This window comes from Polyergus mexicanus, unplaced genomic scaffold (genome assembly GCF_030449975.1).
Source record: "Polyergus mexicanus isolate NDT 795.1 unplaced genomic scaffold, iyPolMexi1.0 SCAF_10, whole genome shotgun sequence".
Classification (NCBI taxonomy): domain Eukaryota; kingdom Metazoa; phylum Arthropoda; class Insecta; order Hymenoptera; family Formicidae; genus Polyergus; species Polyergus mexicanus.
Genome location: NW_027223330.1, coordinates 4,731,263 through 4,756,992, shown reverse-complemented (window position 1 = coordinate 4,756,992; position 25,730 = coordinate 4,731,263). Strand labels below are relative to the sequence as shown.

At 33.6% G+C, this 25,730-nt stretch overlaps 1 protein-coding gene and 1 pseudogene across 1 annotated transcript; one reads left to right on the top strand and one right to left on the bottom strand.

Annotated features, from left to right (window-relative positions):
- Positions 1 to 25,730, bottom strand: part of LOC138936991 (uncharacterized) — a 36,204-nt pseudogene that overhangs the window by 1,246 nt on the left and 9,228 nt on the right.
- LOC138936754 (uncharacterized) lies at positions 12,139 to 13,102 on the top strand. The gene is made up of 4 exons (XM_070302368.1): positions 12,139 to 12,205; positions 12,292 to 12,372; positions 12,535 to 12,766; positions 12,962 to 13,102. Exons 1-4 carry the CDS (start codon positions 12,197 to 12,199, stop codon positions 13,084 to 13,086), a joined length of 447 nt encoding a protein of 148 aa, XP_070158469.1. The 5' UTR covers positions 12,139 to 12,196; the 3' UTR covers positions 13,087 to 13,102.

The following is a 25,730-nucleotide window of genomic DNA, read 5'->3' as shown; positions in this document are numbered from 1 at the left end:
TTAAAGTATTATTTAAGAACAAATTAAATATTTTATATACAATATTTATAGTTCCTTAATATCAGCTGACCGTCGTATATAATATTCATACACATAAGAAATAATAAAATCAGCTGTGCAGTAAAAATCAATATTACCTGATTTGTAAAATCAATAACAGATGACAGAGATCGGTACGCGTGTATGTGTTTACGGATCTGAGCGCGCGAGCTCCACGCAATATCATTAGCAAACTTTGATCGCTTATAATTCAAAAACTATAGCAGCCTCAAAATTTTTGTATTCGAATTTTTGATTGTATTTTATCTCTAGAATATACTATTAAAGTATTATACAGAGGTTGTGAGACATGAGACACCCTGTATGTGTGTATGTGTGTGTGTGTGTGCGTGTGTGCGCGCGTGCGTGCGTGTGTGTGTGTTCAATATTTTAATAATATAATATCTCTACAAGACGTAAACTCAAGTTTTTTTGTATATATCTATTTAGTTGAACTTAAATCAGATGTAGTTTTTACACAAGTTATGAAACTTATATTTGAAAAAGAACTTCACACATGATTCTTATGAGAACAAATGTTTTCGGTCAATTTGCTTGAATTTGTGATGTGTTATAGTTGTTATGTTTTTGATTAAAAATCTCAATGGGCACAAAACGTGAAAATGGCAAGTTTCAAAGTTAAATATTGATAAAAGTCAGCTCCGATGAGTTTAACCTTGATGTTATTAAGATCTTGTTTCTGTCATTCATTGTTTATTAAAAAGTTATTAATAAAAGAAATTTTAGTGAATGTTCACATTAGCGGAACCACTTCTTGTCCCTGAGTTCAATATTCAAAGATTTTATGCATCTCTCACTATTTATTAAAGAGTTATTTGTGAAACTGCATAATAATGGATATATTTAAGGAAAATTGGATATATTTAATGGACATTGTTCGGGAGTCGACCTCGACGAGAGATCGCTCGAAACTGTATAGAGACGCTCAGAGATGAGCGAGAAGCGATGTGTAACGCGAATCCGTGGATTTGCTGGAGAATAAGGTGTTGATAGACAAGATTCGAATGCAGATTATTTTGATTTCGTTTTATTTAGAAGAATAGGAGCGAGCGACGGCACGTATTCCGCGGTTCCGACGGATATCTTGATTGTCCTGTTAATTACTGCCCTTTTGCGCGGTACGGAAATCTTGATTAAGAGCTTCTTGCTAGAAACTCCCGCGATAACGGAAATCTTGACCGCGAACGCTGGATGGAATTTAGCGCAAGGCAGAGGACATTCGCGATGCGGATAACGAGCGTCGACTCTCGGACTCCAAACAATTAACTTTCACAATGTCTTAGCACGAAAAGAGAAAATAATACAGCGTGAGGTTTTCCCGAATTGACCGCCGTGAGAATATGTGCGTGATCGGATGCGAGCCAATTCGATTTTGAGACGAGTAAGCCACTGTAACTCCGATACGAGCGAGAATAGAGAAAGAAAGTTGATCGAGCTCGATGAACGTCGACCGGCTCGAAACGTCGTTAGAGGCAGACTAAATCGACCGACCGCGGAAACTCGCGCTCTGCCGATGGGAACAACAAGATTTTTTCGACGTCGAACCTTCGAGATCTAGCTGTTTGTCACAGTTTTTCATTTCGAATATCACGCGTTCACGCGCTGATCGGCTGATCGACGGTGTTTACCCTCGCTCGTGTTTTGATGTCGTTTCTTTGTCGTTTGAATTTGTCAGCGAAACTTGCCGTTGAATTCGATCGATTAAATTCAACGTTTCGATTTTGAACATATTTAATGGATATATTTAAGGAAAGTTTATGTACATAGTATCAGAAAAATTACGTTTTATTTAGTTAACTTTTTTTGTTAATAACTTTTTAATAAAAAAACGAGCGACGGTTAAAATCTTTTGCAGATTACTCAGGGTCATGACCTTGACAACATATGTCAAGGTCAAGATTATTGGAGCTGGGTCCGTTATTATGCAGTTTTACCGAGTTATTAACAAAAAAAATTTCATAAATGAAGCGTACATTTTTGATACGGTACATTTAAGTACACAGTAATTGTTTGGTCACTTAAAAGATACAGTACGTATCTTTTTTAATAAATAGTACATTTATTAAAAAATTAAAAAATACATGTGCGTGAGCAGGGTGGAGCGCCAACCTCCTTCTACAAAAAACCTAATCCTAATCCACCCTATCCTTGTTACATTATATTGATTGGTTGGTTGGTCGTTAAAATATACGTACATTAAATGTATAATTTTTTCAACAAATCAATAAATGTAATAAGGATAAAGTGGGATAAAGTTAGATTTTTTGCGGGATTGGACCGAAAGCCTTCCATCCCGCTCACGCGCATATACTTTTTAATTTTTCAATAAACAGTATATATCTTTTAAATATCTAAAGGATCACTGTGTATTCTAAATATAGATAGTGTCGGAAATGTACGCTTCATTTATGAAATTTCTTTTATTAATAAGTTTGTAGTAAACAATGAGAGACGCATAAAACCTTCTCAGTAAACACTGACAATGAGTCAGTTACATATTACATATATATTATATTTCTCATTCAACAATGTAAATGCAATATAACATATGTTAAATTGTTGTAATACAAAAATATCGACTGATAGTCGATATATCGGCTTTTGAATATTATTCAGAGACAAGATCTTAATAACAAAGTCATGTCAAGGTCAAGCTCACCGGAGGTGACATTGCTAATATGAACATTGAAACTTCTATCGTTAATATTAATGAGCAGTATAACTGATACTATAGATAGAGTATAGAGTATCAGATTGCTCTCCTCCCTAAAAAAGTGAACTGAAATGCTCATGAAACAGAAACAAACTCACGAAGGACGCAGCGCTATACCGAAAATCAAAATAAGTATTTCTCTACCCCGCGAAAGCCTCAAATACTAAATTTTATTCATTATTGATAATATATATACCTTTAGAAAGTAATTTATCCTTCAGAATATTTCCACATCTGTCGCTAAAGAAACGTAAGAAATCGTTGAGATGTAGTCTACAAGAAATGAAAAATACAGTTTTGTTAAGTATTATATATAGAAATACGAGAAGCAAAGCAATATTAAAATTTGCATTACAAATGTAAAATGCTAAAAATGAAAATTAATATAAATATCTTCATATTTCGTTGTTTTTAACAAAAGTTATTCTAAAGGGACATGGGGAATATTGATATTAATTAACGTTTACCATAAATCACTCTAAGAACAATTTTATAAATTAAATCACACATATCTATTTTTTTAGACAAATCGATTTCTTATGATATTTCTTTACATAAAATGGGTAATTTAATATTTCACATAGTAAATATCTCAAAGTATGATTTTCAGTGACCGTGTTTCGTGTATAAATTCCATACTTTTTAGCGATTTTATTTTAAATTTGTTTTTTTTAAACGAAAACTCACATAAATTATTAATTTTTTAGTAGCTTTGCTTTTAACGATGCTTTCATAAATAAAATAATGATAAAAATCAATAAATATAAATAATACAAAAATAATTTACAAAAAATATTATTTATAAAAAAAATAATTTGCAAAAAAATTACAATAAATAATTAAATTTTTTGTAAATAAAGCTATTTTGCTTATATGAGCCAACTTTTTTCGTTTAAAAAAACAATTTTAAAATAAAATCACTAAAAAGTATGGAATCTACACACGAAACACGGTCACTAAAAATCATACTTTGAAATATTTACTATTTGAAATATTACATTACTAAATATATTATACATATTACACATATAATTCGCAAAAAATGCGAATTATTTCGTAAAGAATTTACTTCTTTATTTTAAGTACTTTTATAAGCAACGTTACGAGAAAAGTATATTTATGTAAAGAAATGGCAGTAAGTCCATTCCATAATATTAATTCGTAAAATTTTAACTATCGGGGATAAAGTCAAAATCAAATTAATATTTAATAGTGTATATTTTAACATGGTAAATTTTATATAATATAAATGTTATATATATAAATTTTAAACGTAATATGTTTATCGGTTCAATAACATGCAAAAATATATATAATGTTTCTCTTGTCTATATATCTTTTATCTAAACATTTTTCGTGAAATTACTTTTATTCAAAAATATTTGCATTTAGTTTTTTACTTCAATCTTCGTTTCAATAAAATTATTTAATTTCTATATAAATAATTTTTTTGCAAGCAAAGTATGGGTAGTAAAACAATTTTAAATAACATTATTTATCATACTTGAAGAAATTATTTTAATTTATTATTCATTCAACTTGCTGGGAATTAATAACAAAAGATGAAAGTGCAAATGGAGAGAAAAATGTTAAGAAAACTTTGGCCAAAACTCAAGCTAAAAAGGCAAAGAAAGAAGTTACAGAAGTTTAAATTTATGGATATATTAAGAATAAAAAAGATAAAACAGCGCAAATTCAAATAAAATAAATAATTATATTTTTATTTAAATAAATTAAAATAAAAAGATAATAATGAGTTTATTAAGAGATTGTCTATGTAGATTAGCAAATATTAAATAATAAGGTAATATTATATAAAAAATGTAGATGAAAAATTAAGATATGGATAAATGAATATGGTAACACCAAAATATAAAACAAGTCTCTTTCTTGGCAGAAAAAAGATAAAGTAATATAGTGTATATATATTGACTAACTTGCCTGCTGCAAAATTTTTTTGATTTTCCAGTATTTTATTATCTCGGTTTTTGTTTTTAATACTTGTACGATGCCCACCTGTTTCAGTTGTTTTGAGACGTTTTAGCTTTAGTTCTTCATCAATTATCAATTTTCGTAGATTATCTATAAGTAGAATATTTGCTATCAGTTTGTTCATTTTAATATAAAATAAAAAATAGTGTTAATAGCAACATTACCTAAGAAACTCCAAACGTTTTAATGAGTTTTGCCGACTTTTCTTCCTGCTACGTTATGGAAACTTTCTGTTATATTATTTGTTCTCACAGGACAATCATAAACACTGACTTTTGATGCTAATGGTAACCAAGTCTTGCGTACGTATGTTAAAAAATCATTAACAGCAGGATATTCATGAGAAATTTGATCAACTTCGAGTTGTATAAAAGAAAGTGCTTTTTCAAAATAATCAGAAAGAACCAATGCCATAGTCATACCCTTACGGAAAAATACACTAAACTTTGATGGTTAACAATCAAATTTGAGTGTTAACACTCAAATTTGTGAATAAGTTGAGTGTTTGTCATCAAAGTTGAAGGTTAACATTTAAATTTAAGTGTAGATTGAGTGTTAACCATCAAAGTATGATATAAATTGTGGTTTAACTTTCAATGATAAGTATAGATTAAAGGTTGACCCTCATCGTAGGGTGTTGTTTGGTGTTAACCTTCAATGTTTAGTGTCGATTTGATCAGTGTTATGATAATTCCCTCATCGTTGGGTGTCGTTTAGGTATTTTCCAGCAAGGTAGACAGATGACACATAGTGTACACAATATCACATGAGTGGCTGTCAAATGAAGAAATTTAAAATTCCATTTGATAGCCAATCGTGTGATACTGTGTATTAACACTGTTTCATCTGCCTTGTTGAAAAACACCCATTGTGTTAATTTTCTTTAAGTATCGATTGACGGCCGTCATTGATGTCGAATATCGATTAGTAGCTGATGTATATATAATTGCACATAATTGACTAATACAATAATTGTAATAATATATAATACAAAATAAAACTAAAACCTAACAAGTAATAACTTTAAATTCATTTAATAATTTTTAATAAATATTTATATTAATTTTTAACATACCCATAATTAAAATTGAGATTTGAATGTTATTAATTTGTAAATACTAATTGTAAATATAATTATATTAATTATAATTAATTATATTATATTTCGGAAGGATTATAATATTATTATTATATGAATTGAGGGTAATTTTTGAACAAATAATAAATACAGAATTAGTTGCTTCTACTGACGAATTCATGTTATTTATTATGTATATTTTATACATATTTTGTAAATTTCACACTTTTTTTAAATAATAGCTTTGTGCAATATTTTTAAATAATATAAACATTACAATATAAGCATACATATATATATAATATAAACATAAAAAATATAACATAAAACATACATGGTGATTGAATCAATCAGTTTCTTTATTATTTACCAAGGGCATTATATAATTTGTTGTATCATTATCGCCAGGTAAGAGAATACATTTATTAGTAATCTGTTCTGGTTTACAGGTTAAAATATTATTTGTTATTTCCACAGCATAACAATAACTAGCTGATGAGATATTATAATGCGAGCATAATATTATATCTTCTAATATTTCAATCGAATTACCAACAACTACAAATGCAGTAGTACCAGTTTCTAAAATAACTGAAATAATTGATTTAATCGTCATTAATTCACCTAATTCTGTTTGTATTATACTATTATTCCGTTTATACATTCTGTTGTAAGAATTGCTATGATAAGTGATACCATTGTATATGAATCGCTGATACGATTTCCCATTATTGTTCTCAATCCTTTCGTTAATCAAAGCTTGTATGGAAATTTTTTCAACTAAATTTAAGAGTATGTTTTTTCCAGTACCAATAATTTTCACAATATCATTATTAGCATTTCGCGCTTGACCGTATTTACTTTTATTATGACCTAACATATGATTAAATAATTTTTTCCCTTCTTGATTGCAATTTCTTTTATTAAATGTGTCGTTATATTTTATGTTTTGCAATCTTAAATAAGATTTACAAATCTGTTTCAAAACAAATTGTGAACTGTGTAACGTTTTCCTCAATACATAATTATAACTCTCATAAGGAAATGCTGACCAAGCCCATAAAGCACCAAAATATTTAATTGATTTTGGTATATGTAGTAATAGATGAACATTATATTTCATACATTCTGCACCATATAGTAAGGGAATTCGTTCAACAAATATTTGAAGTGCTCTTTCAGCTTGTACATAATCTTCGTTTGTTATTTTTTCGCATAAAAACTTATATATTGCAAAAACTAGAAGCGACCAATGTTTATAGTAAGGTTTTGAAAGTACATTTTTTAAACATGGCATAGAATAATAAAGAAAGAAATTTTTTAATTCGGAAGCTTTCCAAACTTTAATATCATTGATTGATCTTGGTGTCCGTGTTATTTCACTTGGTGGTCGGATTGAAGTTAATTTTTTGTCAAAAATATCCTTTTTTGTACCAATATACGAAGGATTATGACAATTTGTAAACCAAACGATGATAAAGGATTTTACCACACCTAGAAGTATGGAATGCATATATTCCGGAGGAAATGATTGTATAATATCAAAACCAGGTACAAACATTAAATGAGACATGCCTTTTACACCACGAACAACCTTTTTTTTCTAACCGCTTTTTGAGAATCTTTTAAATGTTGATTCTTTGTTCTTGCTTTACCTTTTTCCAAATATACACGAGCGTAACCATTTCCTACTTTCACTCTATCACCTGGACATAGGCAAAATGAACAGCCAAATTTACCATTAAATTGATGTACATTCTGAAGTGCACATCGTGCAACTGAATCAACAGGTGCAACAATTGTATGTACTCTAACATGAACAGGTGCATCTAAACCAGGGGGCAAACAATGAAAACCATTTTCATGTAAATCTTTTAAGTCATCTACGAACGGTTTCAAAAATAAATCCATTACGGGTTTTTTTGCTGAACACCAGATACTTGAAAGTAAGATGTTTTCTTTACGTAGACAATACGATAATTCATTGATTGCCACTTGGATTGGACACATGGATACTTTTGAAGATTTGAAAGTATCCACTCCGTCAGAATTCCACTGAAGAGTTATATCATAATCTCTAATAACTCCATTTCTACGCAGTCTTCGATATGATTCCCCACTAGTTATATCTGAAAGTATACTAGACTGTTCTGCACAACTTCTTTGCAATTTATAAAAAAGCGGTCCTGATAATAAATTACGTAATTGATCTTTTAACGGTAAATGTACAAAATAATGCCCACCACGTACTAAATCAATTCTCATATACCATGTATTACAAGACGTACAATTAATATGAGTCATTTGTTCAAAATTTAATTCCACAAAACATTCCGGACAATAGAAAATTGTTTTCATGTTTGCGGTTTTCGGAAATTTTTTTAAGAATAAGTGCCGAGAAAAATTTAGTGTTATTGGAAGATGACAATTTATTAAATTTAGAAGATCATCAAATGCTAGATCTGTTAAGCCATGACGGATTATAAAGCTCATGATAAGGAGATCACTTTCATCTTGGGTTAATGGACAGTTTTCATAAATCGGTTGCCTCATCTGCAAAGAAATTGTTTTCTAAAATTATCTACAAAATTCCATTCTGATTAGCAAAATGTAATTAGAGATGTTATATGAAATTTTAATAAAATATATGAAATATTTCATACATAAAAACACATGTAGTTTAAATTAAAAGTATATCATAATATAATATCATATAATTTCATACATTAATTGCTTTAAAGGAAATGTTAAAATTAACACAAAGTACAAAAATTCGGTTTTTCTAACACAAAAAAATTAGCAGTAGTATAGTAAACATAATTTATACTGAGAGTAATCCAATTCTTACTTCTTCATTATTGCCATCTTCACCATGTGCATCATCAAAAATATTTTCTTCATCATTGGCATTATTAACTTGGTTGTTATAGATTTCATCATCGCTACTGTTATTTTCATCTATTGAGGAATGCTCATTAGTTTCTTCAAACTGTTGAAGCGCTTCATCGTGCATGCCAATTATATTCTCTACTGCATTATTTTCTTCCTGCAATAAATATATAGTCAAATTATTAGATACTTACATAATTTGTTGAAAATATATACTGTTTAGACAAAAACAAAGCCGAATAAAAACATTTCATAAAAAGTAACTAAATGCGGATAAACAAACTTTTTGATTGACTTTTGAAATAATTTGTTAGCAAATATTGTGCTATATTTTACAAAAAGATTTCTTATATGTTATATAAATTAAAACATTTCTTATATGTTATATATATAAAATAAATATCCATGTTGAGGTTGTTTTATATATATAATTTTATAATCCTATTATTTTTTATAAGTATACCTGATTATTGAAAATCAATTCAGCTTGTATTTCGTTCCTTCGTCGAGATTGAATAGTTGTTGCTGGAACTTCTTCTCTTGCATCTTGAAGATATTTTCTATATGGTCCTCTACTATTCATAACAATTCGTAAATATGAAAAACGCGGAATAACTTATAACTTGCAATAACTGTTCATTGCGTAGCTAATACACCTGTTTGTTTGTCACTTTTAGCGTTTGTATATTTTATAATAACGATCCGGTTTTCAGTTTTCACTATTCACCAACAAACACGTGATCGGGACACAAATTAAAGCAACACAAACGGCCATGATATTGACGTAAAATTTTGTCGTCGCACTTTATTGTTAACCATTCCCTGAATTCCACAGCGATACTATAATTTTTATTGACGAACTCGACAAGCAAACAATCATCATTATTCATTATGTACAAATAACAATGAAATCTTAAACATAAAGAAAACCGACAAAAACTTGCAAAATAATTTCATGCCAACTATCGAGAGATACCGAGTATTGCCGAGCAGTGTTGTTACATGAGCCCCCTTTTTTGCGCACATGCGTCGAATCCGATATCAGTAAAATGCTTCGATCGAGTGAAAAAGGGTTCCTTATAGCCTTTGTTTTATCGTTTGTAAAAATTTTATTTTTTTTCTTATGGTTTTTGATTTTTCATTTGTAAAAACTTTAATTTTAAATATATAACTTTTTATTACTCGAAGCATTTTACTGATACTGGATTTGTCGTACGTGCACAAAAAAGGGGCCCATCTAACAACATTGCTCGGCAGTACTCGGTACTTCGGTAGTCGGCATCGTGCAATTGTTTTGGAAGTTCTTCTCGGTTCTTTATATAGTTGAGATTTCATCGTTATTTGTATATAATGAATAACAATGATTGTTTGCTCGTCGAATTCGTCAATGAAAATAATAGTATCGCTGTGGGATTTAGAGAATGGTTAACAATAAAGTACAACGATGAAATGTTACAAGAACTAGTAAATAAAGGAAACTCTGTTCAAATATCATGGCCCTCTTGTGAAATTAAGAGTGCGATGAAAATGAAAAAAATCATTAAAACGTTAACAGAAAAAGATTGGAATACGACGGTAATCAAAATTCTTGCATTTGGAGGTATATATATATGCAATACATACATTTATATAATGCATATGCATACATTTATATAATCAAATATAAATTTTTACCAAATAGAAATTAACCTATAAAATCTCTGTAAAATAAAAGTTACTTATATAGCAACTAAAATCTTATAATTAATAAGGGCTCCGATGTTCGCATTAATGAATCGAGTATATCACACTGCATGCGAGTAAGCAAGCCGACGCGGACGAGTGAGTGAGCGAGTGAGCGCGTTCAAGAATATTTGATGAGGCCTACTTATTATTAGAAAATTTACAATATAACCAAATTTGCTCATGTAACTGCAATAATAACATCGATACTCGGTGAACATTGTTTTTTCTAGAATGGACAGATATGCATTGACAGTTATTAGAAATACAGAAATTTAATATTAAAAATCCATGTAAGGGTGATAGAAAGAAATTGATGAAAAAATCATTTACTGATGACCATGAGTCTGATGATAATGAATATAACCAATGTACTAAAAAACGAAAAATTGAATTGAAAGTAAATATAATGATTAAATGTCAATGTTATTATAAATCATTCGTATACTTATATTAGTATATTCATATTTTTATATATTCTCGATCTTTACAGATTAACAAACGATCTAAAATGAAAGCTGGAGCGTTGATACAACAAAATATGTTGCCTAATCTAAAAAAACAAACATCTTATATAAAAAATGTAAGTAAATGTCTTTTACTATCTTTTATCTGCATGCTGCAAACTTGCGATATTTGTGCAATTTATGGTCACATACGACCATCGCTTGATCACATAGATTCACGAATCAATGCATTAAAATAACAAAGCATCCAATGTGCTTATTATATTCATTCTATTTTTTTGTTTTTCAATGTCATTCATTTTTAGTGGTGTACTTCTTCGGATGAAGACGAAACATTAATTTCATCTGACGATGAAAATTACAAGCCATCGAACAAAAAGGAAGAAACAAAAACGTTCAATATGAATGGTACTCAGCAACAGCAAGAAAGTCTAATAGCGAACTCAGTATTAAAAAGTATAAAAACTATAAATATTCCCGGGAAAAAAAGTCCATGTATAATTATATATAATTATATATAATTATATATAAATATATATGAAATATGCTCATATATAATTATATATAAAATATATATATAATTGTATAAAATTATATATAAATATATATAATCTCATATACGGTTATATATGACAATATATTACATCATACAGGATTATATATAACTATATATACATCATATGTGATAATTATATATAATCATATATATTTGTATATATTTATATATGAGCATATTTCATATATAATTATATATGGGCCATTTTTTCCCGGGTTATCTAATATTTAATGAATACAGTAGTGAACGATGAAACGAAATAAACATTATACATTCAAAATATAATTGTTATTATAAATTAATACAAATTTTATTACAGAAATAACAAAAATAGAAACTGTAGCAGACCGGGTGATACAAAAATTACAAAGTATTGAAAATTTAACCCAAAATGTAAGGATTGTCCGTTCTGATGATTTGGTAAGAATATCACTTATATTATAAATTATACATCTATTAAAAGTTTATTTTATTAGTTATGAAAATGTTTGTCTTTATATTTTCTAATATACATTTTACAGATGCAGCAATTAGAAAAAGATAATGAGAAAATAAATGATGAGGTTAATGTTGAGAAAGTTCTTCCCATTGATACGTCAATTAATAAAAATGAAATAATTTTGTGCAATAATGAAAATATTTTACAGAAAGTCAAGATTGATACAGATGTCAAAATTAATATTGCATCGCCTACAAAAAGTTTGCAAATTGTCAATGATATGACTTGTGTAAGTGAGAGGTATATGTATTACTTGTTATAAATTAATATCTTGTATGTACAAATTGAAATTCTGTATGTTTATGTATTTTGCAGAAAGTCGAAACAGATGTAAAAGTAAATATGGCATCGTCTGCAGAGAATCCGCAAAGTGCGAATAATGCTTGTGTAGACAAGGTATGTACTATATATTCGCTGTAAATTGATCGTATCTTGTGCAAAATTAAAATGTATGCAAATTTTCGTATATTTTTTTATAATGGAAAATGAGAATTTATCTGCAATTTTTAATTCTTTGAGAGTTTTCACTATATTTTATTGTTATCATCTGTTATATAGAATATGATATCACTTAGTCGAGGAGTCAATATTCCGGAAAGTATTATGCGGAAAATTCGGACTTCTGATATTGGTAAAATGACCTGCGATTTAATGGGTCATTTGTTTTCAACACAAGAGATTGCGTGTTCATCTAGAACAGGAAAAAAGAACAACATAAAATCAATAGAAAGTTCAATAGAGAGGAAAAAAAAACCTTTGGACCAAGATCATAAATTTAATGCAATAAAAGGTAAACATTATAAGGATTTTTTTTAATTTATCGCATTTTTAATCAATTAATTGCTATTCTTTTTAATTTGTATTAACATTGTAATATTAATACATATGTATACTGCGAACAAGAAGTATTTGTGTACAAGAAAACTACGTTAAAATTAAAATGAATTTATAAAATTTTAATAATAATTTATATATTTGTTTACAGATTATGTACTACTCACATTTAAAAATGTGAACAATGCGGAACAGTTATTCAATACTGCAGTAACTAATAAATGTAAGAATGTCGCACGGAACTTCAAAAAAGTCTCGACTTCAGAAAAAGCTTAATATGATTGATTCAACATACAATGCCTATTATAATATATATATATATAAGTACAAAACTTGCAGCAAGCTTTAAAAAAAAATCGAAAAGATTATTTTTCTTTTATTTAAATTAGATTAAATACAAGATTAGATTTTAAATACAAGTTTTATTTTAAATGTATACAAAATACTTTATGTCTTATTTTATTTGATATATTTTATTTGATATTATATGATTTGTTTCATAAATTATACTTTCCATCGTATTTAGAGAAATAAAAGTTGAATTTTTGAAAGATGTAATTAAAAATAAGAAATCAGAGTTGATTTTTTTTATCATTCATTTACTACTTTGTTTAGGGAATCTGAAATGAAAATGAGAGTAATACCCTAATAAGAGTATATGTATATAAATCCCGCATCTGATGATGATTTTGCATATATTATCGAATGTAAATTGAGAACATTCAAATATGGGGTTTACTCTCATTTGGGTGTTACTTTCATTTGAGGATTCTTATTTTCAGGGTTACCGTCATTTTTAAGGATTAACCATTAACTGAAGGTTAACCATCAATTAACTATCATTTAAAGGTTAACCTTCAATCAATGGTCCGAAATCACACCCAACTTTGAAGGTTTTTTTTGATGTTTTTTTAATGGTCAACACCCAAAAGTTGAGTGTATTTTTCCGTAAGGGTAGTCATTGATAAAATGTTTCTTAGTGCATCCATTAATCCTAATCGCCGCCAGTGACGCAAAATTGCCTGTAAGTGAATATTTATGTATTATGTATTAATTAATAATCTTTATTGTTCCCCTTGGGGTTACAAAACATTTACAATCATAATGTATTATATATTATAATGATTGATTCATGTAAATATAGAATACAAAACATAAAAAGTAAATTATTATATAAAATTATAATACTTGATTATAGTGAAACCAGCATCCGTGTGCCTCTGCTGCTGGAAATTGTTCATTCATCACCTTCATGGCTGCCATCTCATAGTCGCTCATTATAAACTTTAAATTTTGTTGGCACTAATTCTATAATTTTATTCCAAATAGCTCTGTACATATTACTAGAACGACTTTCACACAAGATAAACATCATAGCAACAAAATATAACGGACTACAGTATCCCTTTTATTAAAACAATTTATTAAACAATGTATTTAAATATGTAAGAGTATGAGATATAAAGAATTATTGGTGTTGTTTGAATTTCATGATTTCACTATTACTTAAAAAAAAAGCAGCCATTTAAAAGGCATATATAAATTCATTATAAGAAATAAAAAGAATTATATTTTTACATAACTTCTAATTTCACAATGTACATATAAAATATAAATAAAATTAGATTTTCTTTTTGAATTAACTTGATATTTTCTATGTCCATTTTTTAAAAGAATGAAATCAATACTTGTTAAAATAATATTATATTATAATAAGCAGTTGATAGAAAAAAATAAAATAAATTCCTTATTATAATTTTTCCATGCTCTCTTTTGTGCTGTTTATTGAATAATATTTATACATGTAACTGTAATAAACTGCAGCTGACAATACATGCTATGTTACTATAAACTTTCAATACTTACTACATTCACATATCGGGTATGTAGTGTATACATTTGACTCATTAATGGTACACGTGGCACAATCTAAAAGATTCACATTATTTAAATGTATCACTTTTATTTTTTAGTATATAAAAATAATAATATATTATATTGTAAGATATACAAACTTACATTAAATGTGCCATCCACATAAAGTTCTGTTGATTTTTGTAATTCTTGCAACAGCTCATTACTTGTAAATATTAATGCTTTCTTTCCATCGTTGCAGGTCACATTTCCTTTGTAAAATCTTTCAAGAGGTCCATACGTTGATAAATTCACAGCAAGAGTCTCCATATCTTTTGGTAAACTTGGGCGAAGTTTGATTCTTTCACGGTACAATGTAGTTTTCAATGTTGTGTATGACAATGTTGCGGCTGTTTCAGGATATCTGTATTACAAGCAACAAATATAAGCTACAAGCAACAATCATAAATTATTACAGAATTGAAAGATATCTGGACAAAGAGTGATGTATACAATTCATATCTAAAATTAAATGGGAGCATATGAAATTCAAAAATAAATTAAACAGATAGCATAGACATCATATGGTAGAATATCGCAAATATGTATTTAAATTATTTTGTTTTTTATTTATGAAAGGTAGCACATTCTTAAACGATAAATAAACTCTCAATATTAAATAATTTTTTTTTCTGTAACCGCTAAAATGTACAATATATTTTCAAATATTCTTTTATTTGTTCTCATTAACTTTGTAAGAAATGATTTATAGCATAATTATTCGTAGGCTAATTTTTGTTCTGTAAAAAAATCATAATATTTGATTCTTAACGTTTTATTTAATTTCTTTGTAGAATACACACATATATTTATATAAGAAATAGAATGTCATAGTTTAATCATGCTATTTATCAAAAAAAGAAACAATAGCACAAAACATTGTACAAACATTCAATACATTTGTATTAGCAATCGATTTTTGTTTTCTACTTTGATGTGTAAATAAGGATTTTTTATTTATGTGTTTGGGAGTCGACCCCGACAGGATCGCCCGAATCTTTGAGATGCGCTTAGAATTGAGCGTGAAGCGGCGTGTAACGCGAATCCGTAGATCCACTAGAGGATAAGGAGGCTTAAGAGGATACTCGCATGAAGTTGTTTTAAATTATCGTTTATTGAATAACTATAGGAGCGAGCAACGACACGTATTCTGCGACTCCGATCGGAAATCTTCTCAATGTCCTTTGACGAACTGCCTTTCTCCGCATTTCGGAAATTTTGAAGAGCTTCTTGCTAGAAGTCCTCGCAAAAACGGAAATCTTACACGCGGACGCCGGATGGTTTAGCGCGAGGCAGAGGACATTCGCGATACGGTTAACGAGCGTCGACTCTCGGACTCTACATTCTTAACAATCACAAAATCACTAAGTATAAAGCAGGTAATAATAAAGAAAATGAGGCGTCTTTCACACTGAGTTCTATGCTCGATCGTATGCGAGAATGTCAGTTAAGAATTTACAACGAGATTGACGAAAGCGTATATGACACGAGCGAATTAAACGACAAGAAATGCGCGAACCTAACGACACAGGCATAAACGACACGAGCGAAGATGACAACAAGAGCGCGAAATATACTGGCGAGTTTCGATCAGCTTGAATCGTCGTCGAGGACTGACTGACTAACGACGGTAAAGAGTCGCGATCGACCGATTTCTATAATAGGATATTTTTGACACCGAACGTTCGAGAATCTAGGCGTTTGTCACACTTTTTCTTTGTTATGATTACGCGATCACGCCCCGATCGGCGATGTTTATTCTCGCTCGTGTTTTGATTTCGGCTCTTACCGTTCAGATTTGTCGGTTGAATTTACCGTTTAAATTTATCGACTAAATTCAAAGTTTCAATCTTGAACACTTCGTTTAAGTACTTTTCAACTAATCAAATAAAACAAAAAAATAAAGTGTTATAAACTTTTTCACAATATTACAAATATTAATATTATGTGCTTCTTCAGATAAAAAAATCTTACAAACAAAATCTATTAATAAATCATTTATATTATATGTATATATATCTTATAAAGATATTTGAAATTGCAAAACGACAAGATATAATCTACATTGTATTTAAAACTTAAAGCTCATAAAAATATATTGATTATTTGAAAAGATTGTTTGAAAAACTTATATTCTATTATTCTTACACCATTATTCTATTTTAATCATTGTTTTAGTCACAACAAAAGTGGGCATGATCCGAAAAAATGTGCCGGAACTTGAAAAATAGAACTACATCTCGAAAAATCATAATTCCGATACATGCGTGTATGTATGTCGTATTAATTATACATGTATTAATATGTAATATATACATGTGTACGTGCGTGCGTGCGTGCGCGCGCGCACGCGTGTGTGTATGTGTGTGTAGTGCGCGTGTGTGTGTGCGTATGTATAAAGAAATGTGGAAGTACCGATTTATTATGTAGCAAATACCCAGCAACTTTCGATTTATATCAATTATGATGTAAATAGTCCAATTGAGTAATCAGGATTGATGGTGGATAGTCGCAATGTGGAAGAATGGAGAATCATTCCATTAATAAGTGCATAGTAGTGTTTATAGATGTTGGAAAATTATATGATTTTTCGGAAAATTGTCGTGGCTCACAAGTTATGATGTTATGACTTTTCGGGGCACTGTCACACTTTACAAATTTTGGAACATTATATGTTCACCACAATAGGTGGACATACAATGATTTGAAAATATATGCTAAAAAAACTAGCAAAATACTTACTTTCTGCAGACACTATCGAATATTTCTTTCAATGGTAAAGTTGTATTTTGACAAAGTTGCAAGTAGTATTACTAGGAGAGTTCTAACGCAGGTCCTCCGAGGGGTATGCGGGTCGAGGGGAAACCTTGCCGGCGAGGGGGCATGACGTCACGCGGGCGGAGGGGGATTTTGGTGCCGCGGGGGAATGACATCACGCGGGTGAAAGCCGATAAGGAACAATCATTCGTCCAAAGTCCTCCTTTTCCTTTACTTAATAAATATAGCATTTCTATTGATTTGTGATAAATGCTTGTATCTATATTTATCACATTTTTCTATGCTATTTGATAAATATTATTTTTCAGTATTAATGTTTGATTATTTAAAAAATATGACAGTATACATATATTATTATATTATATTTATATTATATTATGAACAAATAGCGTCTCGCAAGATATAATGTTGCTTTCATGTATAGCACAATAATAAAAATCAAATAAGATTTGAATATGTTAAACATAAAAATATATTTTATACATGAAATTCATTACTTTGTTAACACTTTCTATACTCTCTTCTATACTTCTTTCCGATTCTCCATCGATCAACATATGTACATATCAATAGATATTAAAACTATCGCGTGATACGAACGCCAAAGCGCCCGAGTCCCTTTGGAAGAGAAAGTGGAATTTTTTGGTGGCAAACTAAAAGATACCGACTAGATAATAAAATTCTTCTAACGAAATACCCATATTATTATTTATCAATAGATATTAAAACTATCGCGTGATACGAACGCCAAAGCGCCCGAGTCCCTTTGGAAGAGAAAGTGGAATTTTTTGGTAGAAAACTAAAAGATACCGACTAGATAATAAAATTCTTCTAACGAAATACCCATATTATTATTATTATTATTATTATTATTATTATTATTAGATTTTTAAAATGTCGATTATTTCTGTGCTTCCTTCTTTCCTTTTCCTACTCGTGCATGTCTCGCGCTATCCTTCTCCCACACCCATAGAATGCTTTCCTTTTCCTACTCGCGAACGCCTCGCGCTATCCTTCTCCCATCCGGTCGCGCCACAGTTACATATCTATCTTATATGTGGGGAAGGTAAGGGAAGCGAAAGAAATAAACATTTTTTTTCTTTTCATTTTTTTCTCTTCTTAGCACATTTATTTATGTTAAAATACATCACCTCGTCTCAAGGTTTCAGACAAAATTTCATCCACAGCATAAGCTAATAGTTCGCAATCTATGATAGATGTTTTATCAAAAACATCGCGCAAGATTTTAACAGCGTTATCTTTCTCGGCGCCAAACATATTACCTTGCAAATTAACAACAAATCGATCGAAACTCTCATTTACAGCTTCTAAATTCTCACACAGCTTCAAATATTCATGATTAACACAGTGTTCGAGTTCGAATAAGAAAAATATAGTTGACGGTTTCATGTACAAGCAAGAATCGCGTAACGTAAGTTTTACAACATTCGTATCGTATTTTAACAATCTCGATTGTTAAATCGTTAATCCATATTGGTGTATGATCGGGCGTTTGCACAAGTCGTTCAACGTCCGCTCGTTTCAGCATTAGCGATTCCCATGTGTCAATAGATAATACGATTTGATTGCCTCGGTTATCGCCGAGATGTAATTCCACGTAAGATGTGATTCCACGCTGTGATTCAACGCTGATTCCAATATCCAAGTATTTATACGCAGTGCGCGTCAAAGCGAATCTGCGTACCAAAATACGTGGTATACAACGAGGTTTACCGTGTCTGAAAAATACGATTAAATATGAAATAGCATGGAAAAAACATAAAATATATATATATATATGAAAATTTGTGATACTTATAAATCAAGCGGTTTCTTGTACGGCCTAATTTCATCTCGAGGAACGTAATAATTCATGCGTCTGCCACCGTTGCTGTTTCCTTCGGCGGAGTACATTTCTCTAAGTTATGAGAAGTAGTACGGTTGATGCAACACTGATCGTGTAAAAACTAACCGATAATACGCTTATTTTCAAAAATATGATGTGGTGGGAGATTAATGCTCAGAAAATTTAGGAGAAGGGGCAACGATCAATGTTAAAAGAATTCTTAGAAACAACTTCCGAGGAAAGGAGTGGGGAGAATAAGAAATAAAAAACATTAAATACGTTTACACATTTTATTTATAAAAATATTTTTTTAACGTTGCAACCACCAGTTAAATATTTTTAATACATTCTGTAATGCACAATTCTTAACATGTTTTCCACATCGTATAGTATTAGTAACATCTAGATTATTTAAAGATTCAATATCTTCGTAATCAGCATCCAAAGTCTCGATGATTAGGTTTTCTCTCGCATAATTCTCAAGTAAATCCACCAGCCATTCTCGTTTCTGGCATCCCTTGACGTACACGAGAGTCGACGTATCGCCATCCTCTTCTGTTCCAAGCACGGCTGATGTAATCAAGCGTTTAGCCATGCTGTACGGTACGTTTCCGTCTTCCCATCGTAATCCATGGTGATTCGCGATCAGCCAGGAAGCACACGATTTGTCGGATTTTGTGAGGAGATTCCATGGTAGGGGGTATGTAAAAATGTAATGCGCCAGAACGGTCCCCTTTCTCAGCACCGCCACCTCCTTTACGACAAATTTCATCCCGACGAAGAATCCTTGTAGGTCCACGAACGTTGGTACGGACATGACGTTTTTTTTATATCAGCACGTCGAAAAGAAGAAGACTGTGATTGATTCTGATGTATTATAGATTTTATATCGTCTCATTCTCCCCTCCCCCCACACTTAGGTGATTTTGCGCACAACATTGGTCAACGGGTTGTACTGAATCACGCGATCGTGTATGATGAGGCAGTACGCTGTGGTATTCGGCGGCACGTTCTCCTTACACTCGAATTCCAATCTCACATCCACGGTTGCGCTTTTGACCGATTCGTTTTGTCGAGAGCAATCGATGATCACGAATGGACCGTTACGTAAAAATTGCGTGACGGTGAGACTCGGCTCGAGATACTCGTATCCGTAATAATTTTTGCAGAAACGTTGATACGTGTCGTACAAAATCGACCATCTGTTTTTATCGAAATCCAGATTCATATCGTCGTACGGATAACATTCCGAGTTCAGATAGAGTTTCACGTTGGTCAATTTGTAGTCGTCGAATCGACTCGTATCCTCGGACATGACGTTCTTCCGACCCGTCTGCAGAACGAAAACAACGTATCGCGGCTTCTCCAGCTGAGTCGCGGTCTTAATGGGCCACGAATGTTTGGTTGTACACTGCAATAGCGGAAATTCGTACAGATCCCACGAGCGGAAACCCATACTGAGGTATTGTCCGCTTTCCAAGGCGCGCAGCATCGATAACTTGTTAATCTCGTTCAATACGACGTGCGGCATTCGCCATTGTATCTTGAATATGTCGATCACAGGCTCCAGCACCAAATTTCCAATCAGGCAATTGTTATCGTTGCGCGATCGTATTAAGATCAATTCGTGACGAGCGTTAATCACCACGCGCCTGTAATCCTCGCAAAATCCCAATAACATGTAGAGCGGTACGCAAAAATTAAAGTATCCATTCGTGTTAATAGGCGAATCCCAGCCGGCGTTTCTCATAATCACGGTTCTATCGGAAGATATCGTTACATAGTTCTTGAGTGTGCTGGTTATTCCCACATTTCTGCTACGATCAATCTCCACACCATCGAGTTCGTATCGAATCTCATCAAACATGAACGCGACGCAATTATTCCCCAGTACAACATCAAACCCTTCAGCTGGTTTGTTTATCACTAATTTTCCCTCGATGTACAGAAAACTCTCATACGGCAAAGTATACAGATCCTGTTGTTGTATGGGTATTCGTATCTCATCGCTGTGCTCAAACGTCGTATTGGCGTACGGGTTGTACGTGTGAGTCTCGATCTTGACGATACGATCGTCAAAGACCGGCTCACCTCCGATATTAAGGATATCGGTCATGTTTTCTTAGATATTTCGCACCGCGAAACCCAAAGATTGTAAAAATTTAACGTTCGATGCGTTGAGCTTCTTTCTGATCTTTTTAGCGCAACCTAATGATGATGATGATGATGATGATGATGATGATCGGATGATATCATCAATCGGTACCGTAAAGATATTATTATCTTTCGCGTGTTTCGAGTCGTTCAACACGAGCATCTCATGTATCGCACTCTAATTTTGTCGCCGTCGTACGTGCAATCTGATGGTAATCTCTTCTCCTCGAAAATCGAGCAATCGTCCGTCTTGATCCGCAACGCGTATCGTTAGATCCGTAATGCTCCGCGCGATGATCGGCAGGTAAATGATCTGCGCCGGTGTTTCCGATATCTTATATCCTGGCGGAACGCTCGGTGAAAATTCATGTATCGTATGAACGCGTTTGCCGTTGCTGAGTGCACCCGCGGTCACGTTACACTCTACGCGGATAATGTTTACGTTGATGATATTAATCGGTATGTCCGATTGATACCACTGTTTCGGCTGCAATATACGCTTCGACGAGAATCCCAGCAGCGATCCAATATTGTTAGGTTTGTTAAAGTTTACTCTGAATGCGCACTTGATCTCGCTATTCATCGTATTGTAATTAGCACGGAGCACTATCGGGTATTCTACAGCCTCGTCTTCGTCACCGTTCGCTCGAACGGTCTCCTCTCGCGATATCACCGTGATATCACCGCGATTGTCGGAGCGAACTACGCGTCGCGGGCGTTTCCGTGAAATTGCACGTTTCAAAAACTCGTGTATTGCGTGTATCTCGTACGATCCCTCGGGAATCGTAATTTCCGTGTCATCTTCATCGAAATAAAATTTATTATTCGAGGAATTCACGTTCGATATCGTATGATAAGTTTCAAAATTAGTTAGACCGAGCTCGTAATCACCGTCGCTCAAATCTACAGCTGGATGGTAGTGTGCCGCGAGGACGCTACTCTTCCCGGTTAGCGTGAATGTCATAGACATGTCGACAAAACTGTTTAACGAATACTGAGTCTTAACGGCGCATCGTCAGGCTTTAAATTCACACCGATTGTCGTCGACCGTTCAGAGAAACCGCAGACACAATTGTCCGCAGATGCTTTGATCGTAAGTTTGAAAGGACGTGCGATTGTACTCGATCTTCGTAACGTACCGTCCGAAATATCGCACCAATTCATTCGGCGGTCGAAGATTACCAAAACCGTCGAAATATATAGCACGATTTCCCCTCTTTGCGTACGCTACCCAATGAGTACCCGGTCCTTTGGTGATATCCAAATTCACGATGCCGCTCTCGTTTCGATATATACCACCGATCGGTAACGAATCACGCATGAAAACCCCTCTAAAGTACGGTATACGCATACGTTTCGCCAATTGTTCTAATTGTATGTTTGTTGTCACACCCGTGGGCATTTTTAGCGTCTTTTCGACGTTTTTTTTTTTCTTCGTTACCACTCCTTGTCCGCGTTTGTACGGACCGAGATACAGTCCCTGTCCGTATTTATACGGAGCGAGATAAAGTCCGCTGCCTTCCATCGCGCGATCGTGACGTTGCAGCTCCTCCAGCTGACGGCGCGCGGCTTTGCTGTCGTTCACCGCCTTGGCCACGCCGGCCGCTCCACCGATCAAGGATCCGAGCGCGCCCAACATTGGTAGAATCGGCAATACACCGCCTCGTTTCGCTGTCGGAAGTATCCGTTTTTTCGTCGACCTTTTCCGCGTAGTCCTCATCTTCGTCTTCGTCTTCGTATTCGTCTTCGTCTTCATACCCATACCGATTTTTGTCTTGGTTTTCATCGCTGCCCAAACAGCTGTGGCTGCGGCTCTCTCACCGAGAGTCGAATCTTTCGCAACGATGCGTTTTCGCGCTCTCTCGGCGAGTATCTTGTCAGCCGCGTGTCTCTCGGTGAGATCGTTGCTCCGGGAGTACGCTATATCGTGCTCGCAGCACGCCGCGTCCAATGGATTTATACCCCGATTACCTCTCGCCAATCGTTTTTCCAAATGAGTGCCCGGATCGCAAAACTGATAGCCGGGAATATGTAACTCGAAAGGAAGTGCGTTTATCGCACGATTTAAGAAACCACAACCTCTTATAATTTTTGCTGGCATTTGTCACAATTTTTTATTAACGGTGCTGGACCGTCGATGTGCGTTCGCTGCCACGGTTGATTGTAATGTTCGTAACAGCGCCGATATTGTTGAACCTCTGAGTCAGCTTTTATATGTTCGGGAAGCTTGTCCCACATGTAGTGGACGTGATCGCCGCACATTCGCAGCAGAACGACTTTCGGCACAAATTGTAACTGTTCGGCGCTCAAATTGTAAATATCGGAAGGTCTCAACAGCAGCACGAACATTTTTGTTACTGAGCGATTTGCGGTTCCGCGCATCTATAAATAGGCGTTCGATCCAGCATTCCTCAGTCGACAGTGTGAAAATGAAATTCGTGCGACAACCTTTGGCGATACGCGTGACGAATTGCGACGACAGATTACGATCGATGGGGGACAACGCGGAGATGCGCAAGCATGGTACGATGCTACCGACTACTATACGCGCGATCGTTTGTGGCCCCTCGAATTGCGGTAAAACCAACGTTCTAATAAGCCTGCTGGAAAGTCCGCACGGTGTACGTTTCGAAAACGTGTACGTGTACTCGAAGTCATTGCAACAACCGAAATATCGATATCTGGAAAATTTGTTGACATCGATCGACGAAATCGGCTACTTCACATTCTCCAACAACAGTGACGTCATTCCGCCGAGCGAGGCGCGTCCAAACTCAATCTTCGTGTTCGATGACGTGGCATGCGATAAGCAAAATGCGGTGAGAGAGTACTTTTCAATGGGTCGACACTCGAGCGTCGACTGCTTTTATCTCTGCCAGACGTACGCGAGAATACCTAAACATCTGATACGCGACAATGCGAACCTGCTGATCTTGTTCAAACAGGATGGTATCAACCTGAAACACGTGTACAACGATCATGTGAATACCGACATGCCGTACGATGAATTTTGCGCGTTGTGTCGCGATTGTTGGCAGCGCAAGTACGGATTCGTAGTAATAGACAAGGACAGTTCGCACAACGATGGTCGATACAGAAAAGGATTTAACGTGTTCGCGATACCGCAAAACAATTAGTTGTTGCCGATACTTCGTCGGGGTGAAACGTGAAAGAGAGATTGACATTTTTGTTTTTCCGCGATGGCTGCGATCGATAAGAACGAGGATATTCGCGAGCGCGAGAAGATTGCGAGGGCAATTGTGAAAACTAGCGAATCGATTCGCAAGAAACATCGCGCTTTGAAGACCGGTAAGATCGAGGAGGATATCGTGTTGGATAGGCGCTTTAGACCTCTCATCGAGCCGTTACAAAAGATCGTCGACAACTTTAGCTCAATCGCGGTGAAGAACGAGCCTGCGAGTAACACCGACGCGGGGATCGAAGCGTTGTCCATCCCGAAGCGCGAGAAGGACGATGATGATGATGTGACACCGCAAAAGAGAAAACGATCAAACGTCAGGTCGGATCGCTCACCGACACCGCATAAATCGAAACGATCGGACGCTCCACTGGATGTACCGCTGATAACCTCTACACCGTCCGCGTCAATGAGAACTATACAACCTACGATGCCCGAATTATTCACGAGCCAGGATGTTTTTGAAACCACGGACGACTCGCTCATGACATCCGTTCGAAATCAGTTGCAAACGCCGGAAGGTCAAGAAACATTGCGAGATCAATTAGGTCCACTGGGTCAAAGGTACATCTGGCCTATCTTGAGCGGCGATCAAGAAAGCGGTATAGACAACGTGTACGGTGTTTATCTCGGCAAGAATGGAATGATGTTTGGTAATAAACGTTTTGACGTGGACAACGCGGATAGCATAATTATCGATGGCATACGATACGTCGGCACACCTGGTCTTTACGAGTTGATCTTTAAGAAATTTCCCGATGACGTCATCTATACGGAGGATGATAAGCAAACGTACAAGAGCATGCTGTTGACGACGAGCGCGCATAAACGCAATCACGATGCGCACGGTCGATTACTGAGTAACAGGGGATACAAGTACAAAGAAATAATCGCAAAGTTGATACCGATCGAACCCAAAAGAACAAAATCTGGAAAGGGATTATTCGCGCCTCGCGAAATGACGCTAACCGATAACAAGATTGACTACGTGCACTGGGACGATCCCAACGAGCTGGTGGATCGTCTACG